The sequence below is a fragment of the Leptosomus discolor genome, chromosome 8 (genome assembly GCF_034619465.1).
Source record: "Leptosomus discolor isolate bLepDis1 chromosome 8, bLepDis1.hap2, whole genome shotgun sequence".
NCBI lineage: Eukaryota > Metazoa > Chordata > Aves > Leptosomiformes > Leptosomidae > Leptosomus > Leptosomus discolor.
This window is the reverse complement of record NC_141398.1, coordinates 17,494,171-17,521,761: the sequence shown is the minus strand read 5'-3', so window position 1 is coordinate 17,521,761 and position 27,591 is coordinate 17,494,171. Positions and strand designations below refer to the sequence as shown.

The 27,591-nt window shown below is 39.7% G+C and overlaps 1 protein-coding gene across 1 annotated transcript in view; it reads left to right on the top strand.

Moving 5' to 3' along the window:
- The first annotated feature begins 6,741 nt into the window (after positions 1-6,741).
- Positions 6,742-27,591, top strand: part of CTNND2 (catenin delta 2) — a 538,559-nt gene continuing 517,709 nt past the window's right edge. The window contains exon 1 of the mRNA XM_086469516.1: positions 6,742-6,870. Within this exon, the coding sequence (XP_086325642.1) occupies positions 6,742-6,870 (129 nt within the window). The remainder of the gene's footprint in view (positions 6,871-27,591) is intronic.

Below are 27,591 nucleotides of genomic sequence, written 5' to 3'. Positions count from 1 at the left end.
GCAAATAGCTTTTTACTCTCCTTCTCCAAAGGGATACAGAAGAAAGCATCCTTTAAGTTTAACACAGTAAAATAAACATTAGAATCCAATACTGTAGTCAGTAAAGTCTAAGGATTGGACACCACCGGATGAACATCAATCACTATTTGATTAATAGCCCTCAAATCTTGTACTAGACAGTATTCTTGAGATTGCAGCTTTTTGACAGGCAGAACTGGAGTTTTATACTCTGATTGGCCTTCTTGTAGTAGTCTGTATTTGAGAAAATTATTTATTATAGGTTCCAACCCAACATGGGCTTCCAATTTCATAGGGTATTGTTTCCACTTTACTGGTTTAGCTTCTGGCTTTAATTCCACTTTTTCTGGATCTGTTGATAAGGCTTTTCGAAGTTTCTTAGTTGCCCAAACAAAAGGAATCACCGCATCCATGATTTTGGAGATGGCATCCTGTGGTCCCTTGCTGTCATTAATTTTTCCTGCCAATTCCTACAATACATACATCTGCACTTCCCAGGCATTATTTTGCATAATGTGTACACCTGAATTGCATTCTGATTAAAAGTTCTTTGTGCTCCTGATTTATTTGTGCTCCTCTGTCAATCTGAATCTTCATTCATAACTCCCAATAAATTTGCCTCAGGAATTTGGGCTGGAGGGACAGGAATCGAATCAGGCTGCCTTCGTGGGAACTCATTCTTCCAGTGTCCTTTCTCTTTGCAAACAGCACACTGATCTCTTTCCAAGGGGGTACGATTTTCAAAACCCCCTCTCATTCCTCGACTCCTACCCTGACCTCACTCTCTGACAAAACCTCTTCTGTGAGAAGTTTGTGCCTGTACAAATGCAGCTGCCAATATCACAGCCTTCTGTTTTCTATTTTTCAACTCCTTTTTCTTCTTTCTTTTCTACTTCCTCACTGTTATTATACACCTTATATGTTATCTCAATTAACTGAGATACTGTCATCCCCAACATACCATCTAGCTTTTGCAACTTCTTTCTTAATGTCAGGAGCAGGTTGCCCCACAAACAGGGTGGTAAAACTCATTTTATTAGCCTCATCCTCAGGATCCAAATCTGTTCATTTCTATGCTGCCTCACACAAGGCAGATGGGTCCTCCACCTTACCCTGGGTCACTTCATACAATTTCGTGAAGTTTTTTGGCCATGACCCCATTTTTTATTCCATGCAAGATTAATTGTTGATATTGTTTAATCATCAATGTGCCTGCTCAGGTCTTTGGGTCCCACTCTGGTTCCCGAATTGGCATAAAGCAATTGGTACAATCTCTAGCATTCTGTCTCTCATTCTCTTTTGCCTTTTCCGTTATCATTTTCTTTTCCTCTGGTGTAAACAAATTATTTACTAATACCTGAATAGCCTGCCAAGCTGGGTTACGATTGTCAATAATAATTGTAAAAGACTGGTACACTTTTTCAGGACTACCCTGATACGATCCAGCAGACTCCTTCCAATTCATCAAATCAGTTGATGAAAACGGCACTTTCACATACACTGGCACACCGTCAGGTCCTGCTGCCTGGCACAAGGGAGCCTGTATTACTGCACTCTGCTGTGCTCTTGTTCATCCTCCTATAGGACTGAAAACCTCATTTCCAACTTGGCCATCCCCATTCCTCCCCTTCTCTGGGGTAACTAGTAACTGCACATCCTCCTCTTCTTCTTCTAACGTGATACATTTCTTTCCAATACAAAAAGCCGAACAACACCAAGAAGTCTTTCTCTTATCATCCATCACCATTAACACATTCGGATCAGAAACTAGCAAATTACATTGTTTTCTTATTTCATGATTGTTTTGCAGTGAAAAGAACAAATCCACATAAGGTATTTAATCCCATTTTTCTGACTTCAACATTAATTGCAAAATTGTATTATAATTTAGAGCCCCTAGTTTGGGCCACTTTTCTTCATCATCCAATTTATATTTTGGCCACCATTGAGTAAAATAATCTGTTCATTTCCTTGTAGTTAGAGGATCCCCCCCAAACTTATCCCAGTGTTTCAGGATGCATCCTAATGGGCAACAAGGGGAGGCTACTGATTGCTTATTCCCCATATTTTTCCAGTAAAAGAACATTCTGAACCAAGATTTCATATACTGCAGTTGTCACTGTCAAACGTATATGAATAACCTTTTAAAACCCCATGTGCATGCACCCAATTTACCAATCCCTTCTATTTTCACGCACTGTCTCTTAATCAGCGTTGCACTGCGCTGTCGCTTATCTGCTCCGTCGGGGGAGGCTACTCACGGATTCCCCGATCAAAAGGTCGGTGTGCGCTGGGGTCCGCGAAGGAGCGTCCCCCCCCATGGGCAGCTGGGAAGTCGAACTGGGCAAGGCTTCCTGAGGGCCCCATCGGGGTCGCCAAAACCGTTGTCTGAGAAGTTGATTATGGAAATCCACCGAGCACCCAGGGTTGTGCAAACCTGAATAAATACGCAGTGTCTTTCCTGAGTGTGTTGGTTTATTGCACACTGGGTAAGGGTCTGCTTTTCGGACAACACTGTCTTGGGCGAAACACACCCGACTTGGGGAAAATTCACTACCGCTGCCGCCCCCCCCCCGCCGCTCCCCGCCCCAGCTCGGGCCCTTCCCAGGGGCTGCAGGGAAGGCCCTGCCCCAGCGGGGTCTCTCCCGGGGCCGCCGGGCGTCTCTGCCAGGGACCCGGAGCCCCTCCGCCCCTCTCCCCGCGGGGCTCGCAGGGCCGTTTCTCCCCCGGTTCCCCTCAGCCCCGGCTGCCGGGCAGCGCTGTGCCCGCTCTGACCCGGGCTGGGCCCGCGGCGCCCGCCCGTGGCCGAGGGGCTCGGCTGTGCCCCGCGCTGGGGCCGCTGGAGCCGGCGGGAACCGGCTGGGGCCGGCGCGGGGCCGCCCGGGGGCCGCCCGGGGGCCGCCCGGCAGAGATGGCCCCGGGGCCGGCGGCGACCGGGCACCCGCACCGGTACGTGGGTAGAGGATAGTTTTGTGTGGCTTTATAGGCTTGGTTTTTTATTAAAGTGAGATAATGTTTTTAGCTGGTCTTAGAAAGAAAACAACGACCGAAAAAAAAAAAAAAAAAGAAAAAAGGGTCAAACCGCAGATAGAATTTTGCCAGCGCTGTGGAGTCCGGGAACACATGAATTATTTATGTCTGACTTCCTAGTATGTTCCCAAAAGGCTGGTAGTATTTTTCCTGTTCATCTATCTATGATCATCTAATATTTTAATTTGATTCTCTCAGGAGCATGTATATGCTCTGACTTACAGAATCTCATTTGTATTTTTGTGACACAGATAGGAAATACTGTTGCTGTTGTGGAAATTAAATGCAGCCAGTGTTGTAGTTACTCAGCTAAGGTGTACTGTTAAGCCGCTTAATTTTTGTTTTTCTTCTCATACTTCCTCTAATTTTCCTTTTGTTTTTAGTGCTAAACTCCCAGGCGTGTGGGCTAAAAGGCTATCAGCCAGCTTATGTGTGAGGGAAAATGAAAAGAATTGGGGTAGCTTTTCTAGAGAAGAGGAGCCAGAGCAGAAGGAAAGGTACAGTGGTCATCATCGTGTGGGATAACGCTTTTTTGAAGAGGACTGATGGAATAATTAGGTTTTTGTGTCTGTGCTGGATAGTACAGGAAATACAGCGTGAATGTATTCTATTAAACAGTAAAGCAAGTTTTCTACCGGTAAGGCCAGTGGAGCTGCAAACAGAGGGAAGCAGCCGAGGGAGGCTGCAGTGAGGGAAGCTGTGAAGGACTGGTTGTGTGTGTTAAACATCCAGAATGACTTAGGAATAAAATTGGCCTTGTCTAGAGATTTGGTAGTGGTCTAGGGCCTTGGAGGCCCATTTCAGCCTTGTTTCCTGTAATTCTACAGTACTGGCAGTTTTAAGTCCCGTTAAAACCTGAGAAGACAACTCGACCCATCCTGGTGTCCCATCGTGTTACACTTGGTCCCTTTGGTGAGGTGATGGGTGAGGTCCTCCAACACAGGGTGGCCGTGCAGGTACCCGATCCCCAAACACTAACCAGAACCCTGCCAATTTTACCTGATAGAGAATGGTGCAGTACGGAAATGAGGGTCTCCTTGGCTGCAGCCAGGGACCTTCCAGGTGGTGTTCGTGTCCTTCCAGTCAGGCCCAGTAACTGTGTGCTGTGATAGGGAGCTGGGGATCATGGCAGCAGGTAAGTCCTCTTAATTTATCAGGTGAAGAGGAGAATATAAATGGGCCTCAAATGAAGATTACTTGCAGAGGTGGGAGCAGGACCAAGGAGTTCATGACTCCTGATTTGGTTTAGTTCGCTGGGTTTTACCTCCTCCGATTAGTGTTTATGAAAGAGCCAATTCAGCAGAGCCTCACTGCCAGGGGTCAGCCAGCCCTGGAGGAGCATGAGGACGAGCTAAGCAGGCAAAAGGGCTTTTTCCAGAAAGCTACAGAGAAAGCAATCCTGCAGTAGGGGCTCTCAGCTGATGTGTCTGTTCAGCAGGCACCTCATATTCACAGCTCTGGAGTTTCTTCTCACCCCAGTGCAGCCTTGGGGAGGCAGTTCTTTGTACCTCACGCTGTTGTAGTTCCACATGTCTCTCTGATGAGCTGCCCCTACTGGGAAGCATGGCTCCCCACCGCCCAGCGTGAGTGTCTGCAAGGGCGGTAGGACCACTTAACGTGTTCTTACTCGTGTTCCTGGATCCTATGGTCTCTCTTGTTCCTGTGCGCAGATTTCAGCTGTAGTTTTACAGGGTATGGTGTTGATAGCAAGGTGGGTTGCACTCCAGTGTTTTCTGCAAATACAGTTCTATAAAATGAACTATTAGGCTACAAAATGAACTATTAGGTCATTTGTATTCTTTCAGGTAAACAGTGATACCAAAAAGAAAATGACTTTGCTTTCTATTATGATACTGCAATTAATAATTTAGTAAAAAAAAATAAAATAAATAGTTAGATTGTTTGAAAGTAAGGTAATAGAATAAGCGTGTATATATATGTGTGTACATGTCTTTTCTGTGGTACTTTACGGGAGTAGCAACTTTAATTGTATGCCACAAACTAGCTAACTTGTTATAATAGAAGCCAGTTTCTTTGTTGCACAGAATGAGAAAATATAATTCAAAAGTCCTTTTAGGTTGATGTATTGGGATCATATAGAATGTTTGTACAGTATACTTGCACTTGTGATAGAATGGACAGGTATATCATCTGAGTTTTTAAAGGTTAACTTCAAATAATGTACGTATCTGGAGCAAGGATGTTACCAGAGCCAGAGCTTTGGTATTTACCACTTTTCAGTGATTTGCTTACAAAAAGTGAGCCATATGAAAATACGTAGGTTCTTCAATTAAAGTTATATATAATCTCATGCTTTAATATATAAATTAATCTGTCTTGAGGTTTAGGGAGATTTATGAGAAATAACTGACTTTTTAATGAATAATCTGTATTTTCATGTTTTTGTCTTGTGTACGTGTGCCAGTGTCCTGAGCTTCAGGAAGCTTTTGCAAAAAGCTTCCCAGCTGGGCTGAGTGAGTGTTCTTGGGCAGCCCCGTGGCTTGAGAGCCAAAGCTTTGTAGAATGTCATCTCCCCTTCTTTTAGAGCCCAAATTTCCATGGCAGGCTAGTGCGAGCATGCTTGCTCTGGGTCTTGAATTTTGTATTTGCTTTTACCAGCTACCCTTTCCCACTCTTTTCAGACTTCTTGTTTCTTCTAGAAAAAGTTGTATTTTATAAAAACATGGGCTTTGAAAAGCAGAATGGAGCCAAGGCATTGCCATTGATGCGAATGGCAAGTGCTGTGCACATATGACCCCTCTGATGACATCCCTCTGAATATCCCCACTGCTCTTTAGGAGGCCTGTCCAGCTGGCAGCCTGTGGGCCAGTTCTCTTCCACAGAATAATTCTGGCCGTCTCCCACATGAATATGGTCATATCCTAACTCGCCTGCGCATAACCATGCAAGCTGCCTCTCTGCTCCTTTACTTCTGGAATCTGGCACAACTTGCCTGCAGTGATGTGTCTATAGTGACATTTAAACAGAGATGCTACACTATAGCTTAGCCTTCAGAAAGGCAAGGCTTTCCACAGTCAGCACCGCCATTTTCCTCTTTAAAAAAGAATACAAGAATTTCCTTCAAGTGCTAAGAATCTTTTTTTTTTTCTTTTTTTTTTTTTTTGGTAGCAGGTCTCACAAATGGCTGGTGTCGTGTTTTTCTCAAAAATACTCTGATAAAATGTTGTCAAAATCACCTTCTAGACTAGAAGGTTACTTACTAGACTATAAGTTAGTTACCTAGGCTTGAAATATAATACATGCTAAATATTCATGCATGTTAGAAAGTCAACACTGGATGTTTTATGTTTCTCTCATGTATAATTTGTTGGTTTTCTGTTTGCAAAGCGTTTCATGATTCATTACTTTCATGATATTGTAATTTCGTGTTGGATGCTGCCACTGGAATATGTACAAAAATCACAGCTGTAAATGATTTGAACTCTCTCCAAACATACTGTGGTGAATATTTGGAGTAAAACTGGGAGATCATTTAATATTTTGTTTTATAATTAATTTAGAACTAGTTTTAGTTTTAAATAAGTTATGTATTCTATACTACAGAACAGAAGCATGTTCTACAATTTTTTCCTTAAATTAGTATTATTATTCTTGTACGCATATGATTTCTGGTATGTATCAGGTTTCTAATAACAAAATCGTTGTTTTATTTCTCCATAAACTGCAGAAACTATGCCTGTTCCAGACCAGCCCTCGTCTTCTGACAAGACAAGTTCCCTTAGTCCTGTGTTGAACACATCCAATGGTGATGGCTCTGAAACTGAGACAACCTCTGCCATTCTAGCTTCAGTTAAAGAACAGGTACGCAAATGCTGCATCCGCAGACTAGAATACAATAATATGATTTAGAGGCTTTTTACAACAGTTTCATAGGTGGTATCTTCATAATTTTGTTTGCAAATGCATATTGCAAAGAATGTTAAATATTTCTTCGTGTCATAATATACTTCCGTGTGCTGTCCTACAATATATTTAGTATAATTTAATTGAATTGGTCATTTTACTGTATACTTTCATTCTTTGAATGGTGGTTTCAGAGATCTCTCCTTTTCTTGTTGGCAATCTGCATGTGGAGTTACAGCGCATAGGCATGGCATATAAGGGCTATAGACAAATGAGTAGTTGTGGAGAAGTTTTATTGTACACATTTTAGTTAAAGGGAGTATTAAGAATCCTAGGATTTTAAAATTTAACATACATGTGGGGTTTTTTGTGTGTGTGTAAAACTTGATGTGAGATTCTTTTAGGGCAAAATTATGTAGGGACAGAGGCTTTCAGCCTTGGATGATTAAAACCAAAAGTATTAGACATTTTTGAGAGAAAGGTCTTTAGTGTGATTCTCTGCTCAATTCTAGTAAGACAGGTTTGGACATTTTAATGTAAATTTTTGTGGCCTGAGTGTCTGAGATTTTGCTTAGTGCCTCTTTGTACATCAGGAGATGCTTAATATACCAGTTCATTAAACAGCTAGCCTCCATCACTACCTCATTTGGCTCAACAGCAGCAACAGGGATTCCAGAAACATTAAAAGATAGCTGCTTTTAGTCAGCTTTCTCCTTGCTGAAGGTGTCTAAATTGGTTCTCCAATTATAAAATGGTGATCTTTCCCTGCCTAAGACATTCACTGCTTCTTTAGTAAAATTAATGCATGAATTCAGCTTATGGTATCAAACACCATTGGAGTAGTAGCTGTTGAGTCATTGGCCTTTTATAAAAATTGTGACCTTTTTCTTCATTTTTTCTTTTTTGATATTCCACACATTTTTGTCATTTCCACACGGAATCCTTGTCTCTAAATTGGAGAGACATGGATTTGATGGATGGACCACTTGGTGGTTAAGGAATGGCTGGATGGTCGCACTCAAAGAGTTGTGGTCAACAGCTCGATGTCCGAGTGGAGACCAGTGACGAGTGGTGTTCCTCAAGGGGTCAGTATTGGGACCGGCACTGTTTAACGTCTTTGTCAGTGACATGGCCAGTGGGATTGAGTGCACCCTCAGCACGTTTGCCAACAACACCAAGCTGTGCTCGACCGACACACTGGAGGGAAGGGAGGCCATCCAGAGGGACCTTGACAGGCTGGAGAGGTGGGCCTGTGCAAACCTCATGAAGTTCAACAAGGGCAAGTGCAAGGTCCTGCACCTGGGTTGGCAATCCCAAGCACAGATACAGGCTGGGCGGTGAGTGAATCGAGAGCAGCTCTGCAGGAAAGGACCTGGGGGTGTTGATTGATTAAAAAAATGAATATGGCCTGGCAATGTGCGCTTGCAGCCCAGAAAGCCAACTGCATCCTGGGCTGCATCAAGAAAAGTGTGGCCAGCAGGTTGAGGGAGGTGATTCTTCCCCTCTGCTCTGCTCTGATGAGACCCCACTTGGAATATTGTGTTCTGCTCTGGAGCCCCCAGTGTGAGAAGTACATGGACCTGCTCAGGCAAGTCCAGAGGAGGGCTATGAAGATGCTCAGGGGGCTGGAGCACCTCCTCTATGATGACAGGCTGAGAGAGTTGGGGTTGTTCAGCCTGGAGAAGAGAAGGCTCCAGGGAGACCTTACAGCGGCCTTCCAGTACTTAAAGGGGGCCTACAGGAAAGGTGGGGAGGGACTCTTTACCAGGGAGTGTAGTGATAGGACTAGGTGTATTGTTTTCTATTTGAAAGAGGGAAGATTTAGATCAGATATTAGGAAGTGTTCTGTCCTGTGAGGGTGGCAAGACACTGGCACAGGTTGCCCAGAGAAGCTGTGGCTGCCCCCTCCCTGGCAGTGTTCAAGGCCAGGCTGGATGGGGCTTTGAGCAACCTGGTCTAGTGAGGGTGTCCCTGCACATGGCAGGGGGTTGGAACTAGGTGGTCTTTAATGTCCCTTCTGACCCAAACCATTCTATGATTCTGTGATGTGTACCAGTTCTCTCTTTTGGGTATTAAAAGTGAGTCATATTTTCTGATTCTGAGGAGTGCAAGAAAGGTAGATTGTAATGTGGAGTGTTTGCTTAAGATTTATGGCATGTTGTTGTATTGGAATTACCCATGGTTTAGATGTTTAGATATTCTCTTCCAGGACAATTGCATTACTTGGGCATGTACCAGTGTTTCAGCCTCTGTATTACTTTGAAGAAAAATACATGCCTTAACTTTTGACTCTCTGATACTAGAAAACCGTACAGGGAAGTTACATAGGTAGAAGATACACTGGATCTGCCTGTTGGAATGTGAAACACAATATTGAATAGTGAGTTCTTCTCTGTTGTTGGGTGCTGTGATGATATTGCTAGTATATACCTGGTCATGAATTTTGCAGTGGAACCTTCCACCCCCATAAATCGTTGAGTTGAGTACTAAAGGGAATTGGTGCTGAATCCACGAGATGGATTTTAAGTGGTAATATATTAGCAAAGTTATGTCTGATTCCTGTGAACCACAGCAAAAAGGAGCCTGTAATAAAGGAGTTCTGCATTCCGTTATCACCAAGAAGAGCCTAGCCAGCTAACCAGAGGTACTGCTGACGAACAAAATAATCTTTTGAAGTGCCGTGGTACAGACTACCAAAATTTCACTGGTGTTCTTTTAAGTAAACTACTTTCTTCACAGGTGATCTCTAGACAGACCTGTCTTGAAGCTGGAAGACTGTCTAAGCTCAAAAATGTGACTGATTTTTTTTTTTGATCGGAATGCATTTCTCAGAGTATGTGGTGACTTCAGTAAATTCGACTTAATGGCATGCATTTATGTGCAACCACACCGAGTACTGGGAAAGCCATGTAACTCCAATGTTCTTTTTTTTTTTTTTTATTTTGTAGTAAAGATTTGAAAGAAAAAAACAAACAAACAAACAAAAAAGAAAAAGCAAACCTGCTTTTGGATTTTTTCTCTTCCCCACAATTTTGTGTGTTTTGACAGACTTCCATTATTTAAGGTTCTGTTGGAAGAATTCTAGGTAAGGCCACCGTCCCATGCTTCAGGCAATGAAATGCATTACACTGACTCTCATTAGGGGAGTAAATGAAGTTGGTGTCTAACTGACTGTTCAGGTGGGTAGCCTTCTGCTTTTTGGAAGAAGAATGAATTACTTTACAGCCTGGTATGTGATTTTGCTTTACATACCCTTTGACTGTAACCAGAAATAAACCTAGAGTTTTAGAAATACACACAGAGACAATTATTCAAAAGTACTGCTAATGAAGGAAAAGATGATTGAATTCATAATTATGTTTCAGTGAATCAAATATGTTATGTTTTTTTCATCTGTGCTGATGCTTAACTTCAGAAAGTTACCTTTTTTTGATTCTCTTGGAACGCTTGTGGCAGCTTCATGTGTTACTTCTCATGCAGTAGCTCGGACGGTGTCTTTGAGTGACTGCAATAGAGTAAACTGGGATTTATGGTATTGATGGCTGTAATAGGTGTTGGCAGTGTTTGAAAAGGGCAGGATATATGAAAGAAGGCACAGTGAAGAAGTCATAGATGTTATATTTATTTACTCTACTTAAATTTCCTATGTGAAACATAGATTCAGAAAATCTGAAGCTTTGCTTTGCTTAGTTTGAAGAACACTTATCCCTGCACTGTCCTATTTTGAGAAACAGTTCTATTGGGTTTAAAAAACTTGTGGGATCTAAAAAATTGTGCTTGATATGTCAAATGTAAAGTGGCATTTGTGCTGGTCATGACTGGATCAGAAGATACAGCCACATGCTTTTCAAGGTGAGGATTTCTGTCAAAATAGAAATTGAAGCCTGTATTTTGTTGTTGAGGAGTTAGATTGATTTTAGGAAATTCAAATCCTGAACTCCTCGCTTTAGCATATGAGCCATTTCATTTGGGTTTTACCTTTGGACAAGCGTGCTGAGTCACTTTCAGGTTTCAGACTTTTGAGATGCAATTGAGAAGAAGTGATGGATAAAGAATAAGAATCCATTTTTTTCCACTTGCTGCTAACTTTCTTACAGTCTGCAGGCACTGCTGGAGGGGAAGTCACGAGTCATACACCGTGTGCCTGAGAAATTGTGATATGCCAGGCAGTGAACTTCGGCTTTGGTGTTTTCAAACTGTCCTCATGAAGAGGAAGGGTTCATAACTTTTGTGAAAGTGAAAGCTGTTGTTTTTTGGGGGGTTTGTTTGTTTCTTTGTTTCTAGGCAGTCAGAATCGAGTTCTTTAAAGAGAAATGAAGTAGTGTTAAACCACTAGAGAAATAGTTTGTTTTCCATGCTGTATAAAATGTGGTTAAATATCTGTATGAAGAAGGATTTTTTCTTTCTTGTGATATACTGGCAAACACGTTTGGCCCAATGCTTCATAGATTGTAGAAAACATAAGGCCATTTCTGTTTCTGCTTTGTCATCTCCTTTTGTGTCTGTAAATATGGGGAACATATCAGGACTCTATGATTTGTGAGAACATGATAGATACAATTATTTCTTCTGCAGAAAGGTTGGTATGTTTCTGATTGGGGATTTCCACCTGTGCAAGAGACTTCTGATCCCACTCAGTGTTAAAAAGTTCCTGGGAAGAGAGCTATTGATAGTGCTGCTTTGAAGGTCGAAATAGCTGCTGGAGAATCTTTTGAGTAAATATGTAGTAAAGCTGGTGCTTCTCCTGGAAGTCTCCAGATGTATGTGGTTCACAGTACTTTGGTTCTTGGCATACAGAAACCGCTCCCTTGGAAGCCAAGGAGGAATGTAGTGACAGTGATCTAGCAGAGGCTTGTTTGGCAGGTTTTTTAAATAAAAACACTTGGACAACATGAGATAAAATAGTTTCCTAAGAGTGAGATCCATCTTGTAGCACTGACAAGTATATTCAACTCAGAAATAATATCATACATTTTTTTAGTTTCTTTGTGGCTCTAGTTTCCTTTACCACATTAGTAGTAGCCTGTTTCAGAGAACAGCTCTTTCCCTTTCAGAAAACTTATTCAAAGAAGTGGGGTAATGTTTAATATTTCTTTTGAATTCTTTTTAAATCTACATATTTCAAGTAAAGTTACTTGTTTCCAGATGCGTATCTTCATTTCCCCTTTTCTCCAGAAAAAGCTTAGTCTCTAAGACTTTTGAAATATTTTTCACATTGTATAAATAAATGTTTGATTAATATGTTCTTGAAATCATAGTGGTGATTCCAGAGAGAACAGAAGTCTCTGGCTTTGAGATGGTTGCTGATACTTTTTTTGTTGTTGTGTCAAGAATGAGAGTGTCATCTTTAGGGTTAAAACCAGCCTGGCTTTATAAGTCTCATTTTTTTTTTCTAAAGTACCTTCTGTTACTTTTAAATATTTGGAGTTTTCCTGTTAGAAAGCTACTCATTTGTCAAGAAATTGTGGTTAAAACCATGAGTAAAAAACACATACAGGGTAATAATGACTAAGCATTGTAGTGCATGTCAGTGTTAAATAAGGATAATATACATGACTTAAGTGAACTCGTAGGTTAGGTCTTTGGAAACAGGGTTATGTATGTCGTGCACGTCTTGTGGATGTATGTGGAAGTAAAACTGCAGATAGAAATGGCTGTAGAAGTTGAAAGATTTAATTTCTTTTCTTGGCTCTGCCAGATTGTTTTTCCCATGTCTTTGTATCATGATTGAAGTTTTAGAACAAAATCACATATCTAGATGGATGTTTCAATTCTGACTATTTTTTAAGGGTTTAAGGCTGGAAGAGACTTGTGAAATCAGCTGCTCTGACCAGCAGGTTGTGGCATTTCATACAGTCATCCAAGTATTGGGCCCCAAGTCTGATCACAGAATGACTTTTGCAGCTGATTTCCCTAATATAATGGATGCTGTATTGTAATACATGATATTCACCAAAATAAAATCTCTTCCTTGCTTAATAGGAACCAGTAATTACTCTAGAAACCTTAAGTATTCTGTAGCTTTTCTAAATAGGTTCAATTATAGTATATTCATGTGTTGCTTCCCCTCAAACATCAGCCTCTGTCTCTACCTTTAAAAGTTTTAGCAGCTGTTTCTGACCCATACTAATTATATTCAATCAATATATATTTCTTTCATCATCTCTCTAAGTAGCATGTCAATATATTCACTTCCTTATTTTAGAACTACCTTGTTTCCAGTGAGCTTTTAAAAATATTCCAGAGAGATAGTCCTCTTTTTGCCATCTTTTAGTTTCATTAATGTATTGATTTTAGATAAGAACTAGACTTGGCTGTACGATATGTTTTGAGTAGCAGAAGTCTATACAGTGGATACCATACTTCTAAGCTGCTAGATGGACCAACGTATTATTGAAACATGGAGCTTTGTCAGTACAGCTAGTGCTTCCCAGGTTCATCCTCAAGTCGATGGGGATTAGTTGTGAGATGTATGATTACACTACTGGAAATGGGGAGTTGAGTGGAGAAGTTTTGAAGAGCGTCATCACAGTGGCTGGTGAAGAAGGAAGTAATTTAACATACTTATTATATGCACTGCTCTGTAGGATTCTCAAGGTCTTGATTTAGCCTGGGACTGGATTCACATCGCTCTTCGGAGCAGCCGTGAGTATATTCATGTTGTGCTTCTCAGGAAACGGCGGTTTGCAAGAATGGAGACCTAGACAAGTGATTCCTATTCAGAACCCCGTATTCTGTAAGTCATGCCAAAGACACAGTAGCCATAGTAGATGCAGAATGAAGAGATTAAAAAGTACTTCACTGATTAAAGGATGTGGTGATAATCCAAAATACGTATTTTTTTGGGTTGTTTGAAATGACCTGGGAGTAGAAAGGCTTCTGTGAAGATTTAGTCTGATAGAAGAGTATTGAGAGAATGTATTCTCCCAGCAAAACCATCTTTGAAGAGAGGGAAGAAAATGCCAGTTATCAGAATAAAATTAGAATTACAGATGATGGTATTTTGACTTAAAGTGATGCTGAAAAATTAGTAGTTCAAAGCCAAGAATTTCAGAGAAGCTGGGTAGAATGCCACTTAGTGACAGCACAGTCTAACGCTAATTTAAAGCACTATTAAAGACTCAAAAAGAAAGGCAAAATCTCCTTTCTTATCATGCAGCCAGTATATGAACACACTTCTGCTGATCCACAGGCACTTCTGCCTTACTTACTTTTTGCCATTAGTGGAAGAATTTCAAACTTGGAGTAAAGATACCCTAGGAAAATAACAATATCGATCTCAATTTCAGGAAATTTTATATTTTAATATACTAAGTTTCTAACATTTTAACACACTACATTTGTAACATTTTAATATTGTTGATTTCGTTTTATCTGGTATAATTTGTTGGGGCTTTTTAAAATCAAAATATGTTCACACCTAAACCCAAGCCTTTTAACCAGCATAGTGGAATGGATACTCTATGTCAACTTAAAGTCACTTGAGAGGGAGACCTAAATGAACTTGAAATATTTAGAAGTAGCCAGTCAAGTTGTGCTTTGTCCTGTACTGACGCAGCTCGCTCTGTAGTACTGACAACCATGGACTTATGCAGCCACATGGGCAACGTTGCTGGGGAGCTGAGTGAGGTGAAAATAACCATCTGAAAAGATAAGGCAGCAGCTTTGTGTTCTGGAGGCTTGAGTGTGGTGGTTTTTTTGGTGAAGGATCAATTTGCCAACTTGTTTTCAAGGACTGGGCTTTTTAGAACAGCTACTGTAAAAATATACTTCAAGCTGTGGATTTAGTCAACTTTTTTGTAGTATTTGGAATGATTCAGAAAGTCCAACATAACGTCTCTATTTAAATGTAGAGGGGAGCAGAGGTTTTGGGTGTGACTCGCCCAATTCTACCCCACTTTGCCTAAAAGAAAGTCACAATCATGCATCTGTATACTTTATGTTCCCAAGGCTTAGCTATCTTACCTGTTTTCAATCTTTTTCTCTTTCTATGCTTGAATTAAGCAACATCCATCAATAGCAATTTTCATTTGCATAGAAAATAGATGAAGCTGTGAGGCTCGTCGCTTTCCAAACGAGCATACCTCTTCTACAGAGAAAAGGAAGTGCTGTTAAACGACCAAATGGTGAACACTTCAGTTAGTGATTGTTTTTTATTTCTTCTGTCTTCTCTTCTCTGGAAATGAAAGAAGAACACGAAAAGCACTCTCCAGATTCCACAATGACCCTTCTCCTTTAAGTTGGCTTGCCCGTACTTTCATGCAGCTTACTCTTACTACTTCAGTTTTGAAAGGGATTTTTGAAGGAGATTTAATTTTTGTCATGGTTTTACCAGTTTTTATTCCTTGTATGTAATTTTGAAAACGTGAATACTTCTATTGTGTTTTCCTGTCTGTTTCTGTGTGTTTTCTCATGTGATGGCATTTTCTACTCCTGATGCATTTACTCCTAAATGGAACTGTGTCTTTCTGTGGGTAATTTAAATCTTTTGTATTCCGAGAAAAAACTACTTAATGGGTAGTTGAATACCATGCATGTTATGCTTTGATAAAATACACTGCAATTCTGTTTATCCCCAAATAAGAAAACTAGAACCCAACAAATACTAAGCTAAGTTTAAACTTCAGTCTACACCTGAGAGTTAAGGTGCATTACTACTCAAATAAGCTTAATTTTGGCTGTGAGTTATGTAGTTATGATAATGCTAAACTAGTTTAGAATCACACAGTAAATTGATTTTAGCAATGTGTAGCAAGTACTTCTCTTTTTTTTCCTCCTCTGTGATGAAAATGAAGTATTTATCTCTAAAATTTCTGGTGACAGAGGCTTATTCTGTAGTTGCCTCTGACAAGAACCTTTCTGGTATGAAGGGATAAAAGGCCAGCAAAAGACACTGATCTTTAAAAAAGATTTGAAGACTTGTAGTAAAGTTCTGGACAAACTAACTGCTTAATTGATAATTCTTTCCTTCAAGGTTAATGTTGCATTTTTGGTAGAACTCGACTTACTTTGTTTTGGAGGAAGGCTTTAGATGTATAACCTGTAACACATTTAACAACGGAGCCAGACTTTTTGTATGGCTCCCTGCTGCTCTTAATATATATACATTTTCCTTTTCTATGCAAACAGCAAATCCAGGTCCTGAGGCCCAAGGAGTTTTTTTCTTATTTATTTTTTAAAAGATTTCATTGTAAGGCTTTTTTGGTATTTTTGGGTTTGTTTGTTTGTTTGCTTTGGTTGTTTTTTGTTTTGGGTTTTTTTTTGGTTAATATAAGGGGTAGTTATGATGAGATGGTAGCAGCTTAAATTTTGAAATATCTTTTCTAGGATGTTACCTTTTTTTATTGTTGAGGCCTTGTCACAGTGCAATACTCTTTGACCGTGTTCTTTTAGATACTCCACATGTGGAGGACTTAACATGTAGTACAAAGTTTAATTAATTTGACATTTCTTGCAGTTACAGGGGATTTTGATTTAGCGCGGTGACACAACAATGCACTCAAATCACATTTTAATTAGAAATTACAGTTAGTGGAGTATAGCAATTGCACTATACAATTGACACTATATAATTGTGAATCTAATTATCTAGAATATGCACACCATCGTGACACTGCGCATCCCCCAGTGACCAGAAGGGAATGTGTTTGCTGAAGTCAGGTGAAGCCCACAGCTCTCTTCAGAGCATTTCTGCATGTTGTTTGTTGTTTATATTGGGCATAATCAAATACACACTCCCCATGCTGGTTTGGCTGAGCTGTTTATAGCCATGGGCTCTCCAGTGCCAGGTTGGTGGCCCATCAGTGTTTTCACTTCATGCCTGTACTATGCTACTCTGCCTTCACTTCTGAAAGCCACTGCTATCATGACAGGCTCGTATCTCATCGTGTTAGTGGCATTAAATAGCTCGCTCTGCACAGAATGACTGCTTGCTACTTTTATCTGTAAAAACTGTGGTTGTAACAAATAAACCATAGGCACCTGCTTGATTACAAAAGTTGGTGTTAAAGCTAAACCAAGCAAAGCAAAGCTGCAGGCAGATGAAGAAAATTTCAGACAGAGGAAGCCTGGCAAGGCTCCGTCCTGAGGTCTTGCAAACTTGGTACAAAGCTGAGCCATTGATTGGTTCATTAAGTGCTCCATGTAATTCATATAAAGCTGTCCAGCAAGCTTCACGGTGAGGAATATATTCCATCCTCCGTCACTCTCAGAGTCCCATTGAGTGAGCTGTTCTATGCACTTGAAGTTCAAGGCTAGCAGCTGCTGGGGAGCGAGGCTCCTCTTTGGGGAGGTGTACCCCAGCTCAGCCCGCTTTCCTGGAGGCTGTGCTGATGCATTGCGACTTCATCGGTTGCTAATTGTAGGTGGAATCACAGCAGGCAAAGTCACTTGGCTGAGGGAATGACTGGGCGCTGCAGAAAAGTGTAAAATAAGCTAAATACCTATTACAGTTATATGAGTAAAAGATATTATTGATTAGAGTTATTGGATGATAATTTAGAAGCAGATCCAATACATACAGAAGTTACGTTATTCTAACCAGAAGCACGCCTAAAACTACTTTTGTTTTGCTGTGGGTCTGCATTCCTTTCATTCAGGGACAGGTAGTTACTCGAAAGGTTCAAATACTTTGCTGATACAGTCAGTTTGTCTAAAACAAAGGCGCCCTTGGGTTTCCTTTGACATCGACCTGAGTTTGGCTTCCTTCTCCACAGTTGTGATCAATCATGTCATGAGTCTCCCGGGAGCCTTCAGGTCATGTAGTCTCTATGCCTTCAGACCATTCCTTTATTGTGCATGTGTGGGTGGCTGTGTGGCATGGGAGTGTCTTTGATCAGTCACAGCCCTTTGTCCCCTTATTTTACATAATGTGATATGAAATCTTGTTTTCTCATGTGCAGAAATTTACCTTTTTGGGTAATAATAACTTGTGACATCAGCTTTTGTAAGTGAAAAAGTGCCACTGGTTATCTACTTGATGGCATACAAAGAAATATTTCTATTTCTGTTAGTATTCCCTCAGTTTCCTCAGTCTGGATCTTCATATAGCAAATAGCAAATAGCTGCTTGTAGTCTGTTTCCTTAGTTGTTCAAAATATGAGCCGTACTTCTCAGATTTCATCTCTGTTCTTTACTTCCCACGTTTGTTTTTCCTTGAGTCCTCATAAAACATTATTCTTTACATTTTTCAGACAGTCCCATCTCTTAGGCATAACTAGTACCTGTCTGTGTTGAGCTTTCCTTCCTTGGGTATCTGTCTAGCGCCCTCCAGTATAATGATCTGATTAATCTGGAATGACATTTGGCTGGTCAGTGTGGTATTCTATCACTCTGACCTGCGATTCATGTTGCAGTGTTATCTCATCGTCACGATTATCCATCTACCCCAACAGGAACACAGTGCAATTATGTGCCTGGCTGTGTAACTAAGATTTAAATCGAGCTTTTTGTATACCATTACCAGCCTCTTCATCTAGGAAGTCTTTTAGTTTATGTTCACATTGCTAAGCATTTTTCAACAAAATTTTTTCAGTAAAAAAAAAAAAGGCAGAATAGAAGATTTTTCTGACTTTATCTGTTCATGTCTATGTATTTCATAGTTTTCGGAGTCTTGATGTAAATATGTATATTTAAGAATTGTACTGTGTGCTGCCTTGAAACTGCTAAGTGTTTTTTTCACCCCCTGTCTGATTCCAGCTTAGCAACACAACTTGGTAAAATACTGTTTATATTTTTGGTGTATAGTTATTTACTGAAGTACATCTGTGCTTCAGGTGTTGCAACTGGTACCCTTGGAAAACACAATTTTCCTTTTTCAAAGTAGTTGAGATTTTTTTTCCCCCTTTAGTGCTGTCTTTCCTGTATGTAGTTACACCTGTCTTTGTTTGCTTCATTGTCAATCTAGGTCATTATTTGAAGCTTTTGTTGACAAAGCATTTGAGGGTAAGTGCATCTGATACTATAAATAGGCTTGATTCTTCATAGTAAGTCAGCAGATTCACTTGAAAATTCTCAGTTTTGTACTAGGTTTGTTGAAATGAAAGATTTACTGCATTCTTCTGTCAACCAGTAGCATAACAATTTTTAATGAATTAATAGCTTTGAAACTTTGATTTTCCACAATCGAATTTTGAATTAACACAGGTTTACTAATTTTGTTTGCAGGGGGAAAATGGACCCTTTAAACTATCTCTTTTTTTGTTTTATTTTTTGCAACTTCTGTTTTTATTGCACAAAGTAGTGCTTGCACATGAAAACCTGTTACAAAACAATTTATGCTGTTCTGATTGTTCTAGGTCTCAGAAAATAGAAGATACTGTTCCTCTTACTATACGTTTTCAGAAATGTGCTGTGAAAATAGATGATTCTTTGGATTAAGTTTTTGTATGTTAGTTTACCACAAATTGTGGCAGGGACCAACCAACCAGTGTGCATTCTTGCCACAATGTAAGGCAGCCTTCTGGTACAGCCCCACGATGCTGTTCTACTGGCTAAAGATATTCAGGCTTTGGTAATAAAAGCATTGAAAGAAATCTGTCTGGTTGTCATCAGTTTAGTCTGAATGGAAACCAATGTGTTCCCTCCCCTTTTCATCTATGGTGATGCTCATGAGAAGCTTACTCTTCTCAGTTTTCCCCGCAACATACAGTTTAGCTTCTGATTTTCTTGTGTTGACAACTGTGCCTACTCCCTCTCAGTTTATCTGTGATCATGCAAACAGCTACTTTATGGTTTCTTACTGTAAAATTGAATGGTATGGAGTGTCCCTTGATGATTTTTTGTTGCCTTTTATTTAACAAGGTAGGCTGTTAGTCTGTAGTTATAATGCAAGATTTATAGGCATAGTTAATATCTTTTATGAGGCCAACTGTTAAAGCGAAAAAACATGCCAGCTTTTTTGTGGGTCTAACTTACGTACCTGAATATTTGCCCTTTTAATTTTTTTCACCATTAGTTATTCTAATTGCATGTACTCCTTCTCATTACAAGCCTTCCCTGATGTGAAGATATCATATGATAATAGATGTTAATGTTCTTCTGGTTCATTTAGTAGAATATTGTTTCATGAATCTTGTGTTGTTGATATACATGGGCATTATTGCTGTACCTGCACTGTTTGCATAGTTCATGCATGTGTGAATACAGTCAATGGCTGCTTTTAGTATAGCAGTGCACATGTATGCATACAGAGAAGTAAAGTCTTTTAATAAAAGCGTATTAATTTGTATCTCTTCGGTATTTTAGATATTTGTCAAGATTTTTATTTTATCAAACTCAAGTTTGAAAGTTTTTTTCAGTTATATTTTTTGATCCTTAATCTGCATTAATAATCAGCATTACTTGAAAAGGGAGAAGTAGTCATAGAGGTTCTTACTCTCAGTGATTGTGATAAGTGAGGGACAAACTGACGGACTTAAGATAAGTGTGAATCTTCAGGTTAATATTGAAAAAGGTTGTATTAACATTGACAAAGGTGCACAAAAATAGTTCTGATTTTAATTTGAATATACTTGACATATTCCTTCCTAGTTAAGTGTATTTATTCTTAGCATTTGTTTTCCTAGTATGTACTTGAAAGAGTCTCCAAATTATGGAGAGAATGTGTCCTTACAGTTGTGGTCTAATACTGCCTTTTTTTCCCTTGAATTCAAGATTAATTGGTTTAGATAATAATACCATCCAAATTTCAAAATCTTTTTATTCATTACTGAAAAGTGTAGTACAAGAAAGCTTACTTCAATTCCATTCATTTTAATCAGTGAATTAAAAAGATCATCATCAGCTGTATTCTTTCTTCATGGCATATTAGTTATTTTATAGTAGGGAAAAACTCATCTGTTTTCATTTCTTTTTCTGTAAAGCTTCCTGAGACTTCTCAGATATTTGTCCTCTGCATTCCCTGCTGGATGAAAGTTTTGACATGCAATGCCTTATGACAGTGAAGAAAAAGTCTACACCTTTCCTTCAAGGAATAGAGAAGTTGATTTCTAACCTTATGTGTATTTTGATCTAGAAGTTGATATCATTCTGTTGCAGTGTCTCATATGATAACTTTAGTTTCTCCTTCATTATTTCTGCAGAAGACAAATGGGAATAAGGAAGGCCAAAGCCTCTCTGGATCTGAACTTGGGGGCATAAAGTGACAGGAAAGGATTCTGCAAGTATTTCCCTGAGGGAACTCAGGGAAATGTGGGTCCATGGATGAATGCTGGAGTCAATCTAATGGTGGACAACACAGAAGAGGCAGAGATTTCCCATGTTTTTTTAACTGTTCCAGACAAGGGACAGTAACATGGAGGAGCCACAGGTTAAGGACTGTTTAGAGAAAGTGGATGCATTCAGCCTCTTTGGGGCTCTGTGCCAAGACTGACAAGGGGTCATTCAGGTGGATAGGATTGCAAGGCAGCTGTCGTCCGAGAACAGACATGGTAATAGAGGAAAGTCCTGAGAAGTAGAAGGAGGCTAACTGTGTACCAGTCTTCATCAGAGTTAGGGAGAATGGTCCAGGGATCTGCAGGCTGTGTCAGGTCAGTGTCCGTCCCCAGAAAGATCATGGAACACATTGTCTTGGCACTTGCTGCTAGAGACATGAAGGGCAAGAAGGTAAACAGGAAGAGTCAACACATATTTCTGAAGTGCAGTTAGTGTTTTGGTAATCTGATTGCCTTCTAGGATGAAACGTCTGATGATGTGAATGAGGGGAGCATACATGATATGGTATAACTGTGCCTTAATATTAAGACTTCTGATACCTTCTCCCACACTGTTGTCAACAGTAAGCTGGGGAAGCATGGACTGGGTGTTGAGTGGCCTGAAAATTGGCTGGGCTACTGTACTAGGAGGGTAGTAATCAATAGCAGACTGTAAGAAGTGGAATACCTCAAGGGTTGATTCTGATACTCATGCTATTCAATTCTTCAGTGATTTGAATGACAGAATTGAACAGAATGCACCCTCAGCAAGTTTGTGAATGATACTAAATTAGAGTGATGCTTGGAAAGCCAGAGTAGAGTTTCAGTCCTAAAGTGTCTTGAAACCTTGAACAAACTGAGGACTGAGCCAACAGGAAACTCATGTATTTGAAAGAGAACAGACTGAAATTCCACATCTGAGGTGGAGTAACACCATGCATCAGTCCAGGCTGAGAAGCACCTGGCTGGGTCACAGCCCTGCTGAAAAGGACCTGTGGTCATTAAGAATGTCAAGCTGAATATGAGCCAGGGGTGTGCTTTCACTGCAGACACAACTGTGTACTGGGCTACGTTAGAAAGAGGGAGGAACGTGACTAGCAGATTGAAGGAAGCTGTTACCACCCCTACTTGTAGCTGGTAAAGCTGCTTCTTGGACAACTGTGTGTCATTTTGGTAACCCCCAGTACAGAGGGGATGTTGAGAAACTGGGAATAGTTCAATGGGGGGATACTAAACTGGACCACATGATGCGATGGGAGAGGTTAGGGAGCTGGCATTTTTAGGGAGTTGGTTCTGGTGAAGAGGAGGCTAAGGGGCTGATCTAAGGTTAGCCCAGAATAACTTCAAAGGAAGTGACAAAGATGATGGCACCAAACTTTTCTCAGTAGTGGCATACAGTTTAGCAAGGGGCAGTAGCCATAAATCGCAGCTCGGGGAGTCCAGACTGGATACAGAAAAACTTTTTCCTGAAGAGGATATTGTAGTAATGGCAGAGGTGACCAGAAAGGTTGTGAGTTTGATCTTTTCTGGTCAGTTACACAAATCCTAATCTGGTGTTTGAAATGATCATATTTTTAGTGGGAGGTGATACTAGGTGACTTCCAGCCAAAATTTCTGTGGTTCTATGACGATTCTGTAGTAATTAAATGATAATAAAGAATTTTGCTCAAATTATGATTTACATTTTTGTATGTAGACTGTGGAAAATATATTTTGAGGGAGAATAGTGTGGCTTAAAAATTCCCCCAATTTGATTACTTAGCTTTTAATGCTTTAAAAAATAAGATTAGAAACTGAGGATAGCTGATTATGAAAGGATAATCTCATTACTTTTCAACGTTTGTGTTAAGTGGTAAGGGCTGAAATAATAGATCAGCCAACAGAATTGGTGGGTGAAGGGGAACACTAGCTAATGCAGAATGAGACATCGGAAGATTTTGGTAAGATTTACCTTTTTTTCACCTGGAGGTAGAGGATATCTTTGTTTTTACACAAAGATTTCACTTGCTTAGCAGCTTTTAAGCTATCACTTCTCAAACTCTACCAGACCTTAATATATTTACAAGACAACAAAGGGGGGGGGGGGGGGGAGGAGAGAGAGAGCAAGGACGGGAGGAGGGAGAGAGAGTTTTCTTGGTATTAATAATAAAAAAGTATAAAGGAAGCCTCACATTTAGATGTGATATCCTTTTTGTCAAACTTGATGTTACTGATCCATTCTCTTTACAATCCCTTAGCTTCCAATTTTTTTGAACTGGGAATAGTAACATTTACCTAAATTTCAGACAGGTTGCATGTATACGTACATGAAGAGAGCCAGTATAGGACCCTTAAGGGAGGGAGGGTTCCTTTTTTTCTGTCAGTTGCTTCTATCAGATTAAATACCCAGAGAAGAGTAGACTAGGTACAAAAGCTGTGTTATGCATATGGTGAAGATTCCTATCTCATGAGGGCTGAACCTTCCCTTTAGAGGTTTCAGAACTAATTCATAGACACTGCATCTCCCCATGTGACTTGCACCTCAGGTCACATAAGTCAAGGCAAGTCAATTTAGCCAGGAGAAGAGAAGACTGAGAGGAGACCTTATCAACACTTATAAATACGTAAAGGGCGGGTGTCAAGAGGATGGGGCCAGTCTCTTTTCACTGGTGCCCAGTGACAGGACAAGGGGCAATGGGAACAAACTGGAGCACAGGAAGTTCCACCTGAACATGAGGAAAAACTTCTTTACTCAGAAGGTGTCAGAGCACTGGAACAGGCTGCCCAGGGAGGTTGTGGAGTCTCCTTCTCTGGAAATACTCAAAACCCACCTGGATGCAGTCCTGTGTGACCTGCTGTAGGTGAACCTGCTTTAGCAGGGGGTTGGACTAGATGATCTCCAGGGGTCCCTTCCACCCTCTACCATTTTGTGATTCTGTGATTCAGCAGGAAAATTAATCACCTCATAGTCTGTGAATAGCATATAAATAAATAGACTGGAAATCAGGGCAAGATATTCCCGGTAAAGGACACAGAGTGACCCTTCATGCTGCTGCAGTAAACCGGCTTTCTTTGACTGCTTGATCTCAGTGGCACAGAGAACAGTCAACACTTTTTGAATGCATGATTTGGTCTGCAAGAGACTATTCTTTGTGTTAATCCTGGGATTCAGTAAGGTATTTCCTGGTGTTTATTCAGCTCTCTAGAGCGAAGGGAGAAATACATTGTAATAGTTGCAGTAATGGATTTTAGAATATAGTTTGTTGACTGTTATCTCCATAATACTGAAGTGGTTGCCATGAAAATAAATGATTGTTCAAGTTGGAGAGAGTTCTTTCTCTTTTAGGGGTTGTTTAGAGGAAATTCCAGTGTCAAAATGCCAGATGAGGATTTCATGCAACACAAGTAGGATTGTGGCCTGTTTCTGTCTACGTTATCTGACCATTTGTACAGCAGCCATATACCAATACCTATTACCTTCCTCTTTCCTTTCAGGTTAAATCCTAAGAAAAGCTTGGAGCTTTAAAGAAAATCCATACTTTTAACAGCTTTTGGTGGGCATCTTGTAGTTTACTGAGGTGTTACTAAACAGTGCTTTCGGTGCTACTTTTATTTTCTTTCAATTCTGTGCTGTACCCTATTGACTCCAGTGTATTTAAGCAGTGCCCAGAAGGGGGATATAATAACAATGAAATTTTCTGCAAAACTTGCTGCAGCTTGTGTTGTCTAATATACTATGTACCAGTGTTTTCTACAGCAGTCTGTTTACAGTTAAAGTTTACTTTCTCTGGTCCCTTCTGTTGCATCACTGTCAGGAAAACAGAAATATGTTGTGCATTTTCATATGCTTGTAAAGGCATATTGTCTTCAGTGATTTTATAATTTTGGCTGTTTAAAGTTGTTTTGCAGTAGTTTTCTTGGTTACCACAGGAATTAATAATGCTTTCCATCATAGATGCTGCCTAGATTTGGATTACAGGTGCCATCTGATGTTGTGTTATTTTTTTGGTAGGTTGTGCTATTCTGAACACATTTTAAAATATTTGAATAAAGACTTGGAGTTTGTTAAAGGAAGGATTTTGTAACAGGGTTAGATTTTTAAAGCTTATTGGTTAAGATGTATTGGTTACTGCTGCACTTGTTAATTTTAGTCCTAATGAGGCCGTAGTTCTGCAGCGCAGGAATTGCCACCCAGTTACCATGTCTGTGTCTCAATTTTGTTTCTTAAATGAGATTTATTTTATTGTAGAAGGAATGCGTGTATTGTATAAAAAGCTCACTTTTATCCGTTAGCACTTTTCCCCCCACACAGTTAAGTCATTTCCTATTGCTGGGACCTCTGGATGCTGTAAGGCAATTTTTGAATTAGAGTAAGTTAATCTTCAGCGTCTTTGACGCTTTCATAGTAAGTTAACACAGTCTCTAGAAGTAAGTTGTTCTAAACAAGACTTCTTTATCTACATACCCTGTGTAATAGAACAACATAGATACATGTATTCTCTCTTAGTGGCTTGGCAGCCAGTCAGTCTCTGGGAAGGCTAATACTGAGTTTGTGTTAGTATGCCGAGTAAGACCTGAGCTCGCTTCGTGTGATCAGATGAATTCATGGTTTTGAGCACTTGTGGTTTCAAAAGTGAAGAAGTGAAAGAAAATAAATTAATTGCTTCTAGGTCCCAGCAGGTGTTGAATGGCTTATAGAAGCTTGGTGCTGTACTTGAATGAATAAAATCCAGTTGGTCTGAACTGTCTCTTCTTGACCTCTCATCTTTCCACAGTTCCTTAGGTGCAAGACTTCATTTTGTTATATTTCTATGTCATGGGATTCAATTCCCTAAACCCTACCTTTTCTCCATGCTCCAGAGTTGCTACGGTGCCCTTGTTGGACCAAGCTGTATTCAGCCTTCTGAGAAGGCGAAATGGGACAAAAAGGAATGATACGAAAGTAGGTCATAAAAGCACATCTAGGTGTCTGGTTATAGCAAATACAAAATGATCTTACCTCTTGGGCAGGAAAGAGTGACTTGGTTCTTCATCTGAGCTCCCTGTCTGTACCCTTGCTATACTTGTGTATCTAGGAAGTCCATTCCCATGTACTTCCTTACCACCGAGGACGTGGAGAACAGACTAATATAGATGTTGAATAAGCAGCTGTATTCATTTGAATAGACAGAAGTTAAATTTTTGACCTGTTTCTGTGTAAATAAATTGGGAAAGGGGTCTAATCCTGCACATCCTTGAGCATGATGAACTAAATTCACCTGATTGTCATTATAACTAATGAAGTTATTCGTATGACTTATTTGGAATTCAGAGGGCTTAGAGATTCGAGTTGAATCCTGATTTTAATTCCAAAGAGTTGACTTTGAAGACTGGGATTCAAATGATGTTACTTATAAAAAGTGAATCCTTACATGAAAGTATAAAAGCAATTTTAACATACAAATTTCCAAATGCAAATGGTAATATCCAAATCCTATGACTTTTTATGTCATCTTTTTTTTTTTCTACTGCTGGAACTTAGTTTCCTATATGAAAAGCAAGTAGGCCATTGTATTTACATAATTTTAAATACAGCGAATAATCTGTAAATATTTCATACTGATAACTCATGTTATATACCTTTAAGTAGTATGTTGTTTGGCTTTCAGAGGGGTTTTGTCTAGTTGTTCACATATTTCATCCTTCGATAGGTTTCAAGGTTAAGGCGCCTGTTTCTGTTTAGGCTTGCAGGGAATTTGGAACTATTCTTTATATATTTTAAAAGACTGAAAAGCTAGAATGTGAAAAGGCTGGTCTGCTTCTGAAAAAAAATAAAATGAGAAATTAAATTAGTGCCTCCACAGAGTTTTGAGAATAAGCACTTGTTATTTCTCTCTTGGTAAAAAGTACTGTTGATTTTGTGTCTTTAAAGATGATTTGGTTTTGTTTGGTGTTTTTTTTTTTTCTTTTAAGTTCAGTTTTTGGGGCTTTTTTTTTCCCAATGGCTAGAAAGAAATACCTGAAAGCTAGAGAGAGATGTCTGAAAGCAAATGATTACTTAAGCATCCAGATGAATAATTTTAGAATGAAAATACGTTATAAATTTGTTCTACTTTAGGAGGTTCTTATTAAAATATCTGTGTATCAATAGAAAGTTAGAGATTGTACAATGATGACTTAGAGAAAATGGTGTGATGTGTAGGCTCAGCTAATGTTTTGAGGATTACTTGTCACTGATTGACAAGGTTAGTTTTCCTGTCTTATGATTTAGTAAAATAGAATTAAACTCTGCACAATCTTGTGCTCTATATTGTGAGATTCCAAATAACATTGTGCAAAACCCTGTCTTTTGGTTTTTGTCTTTTTTTTTTTTTTTCCAAAACTAAAACACTACTTTTATTTTCCAGAAATGCTCAAGATGAAATGTTTTGGCTTTACTGAAATGCTCATCCCTTCTTCCCCTCCCCACCCAGCCCTGCCCTCTATCTTTCAAGGTAACATCTTGCTTCTGACTAATCAGCATTTCCCA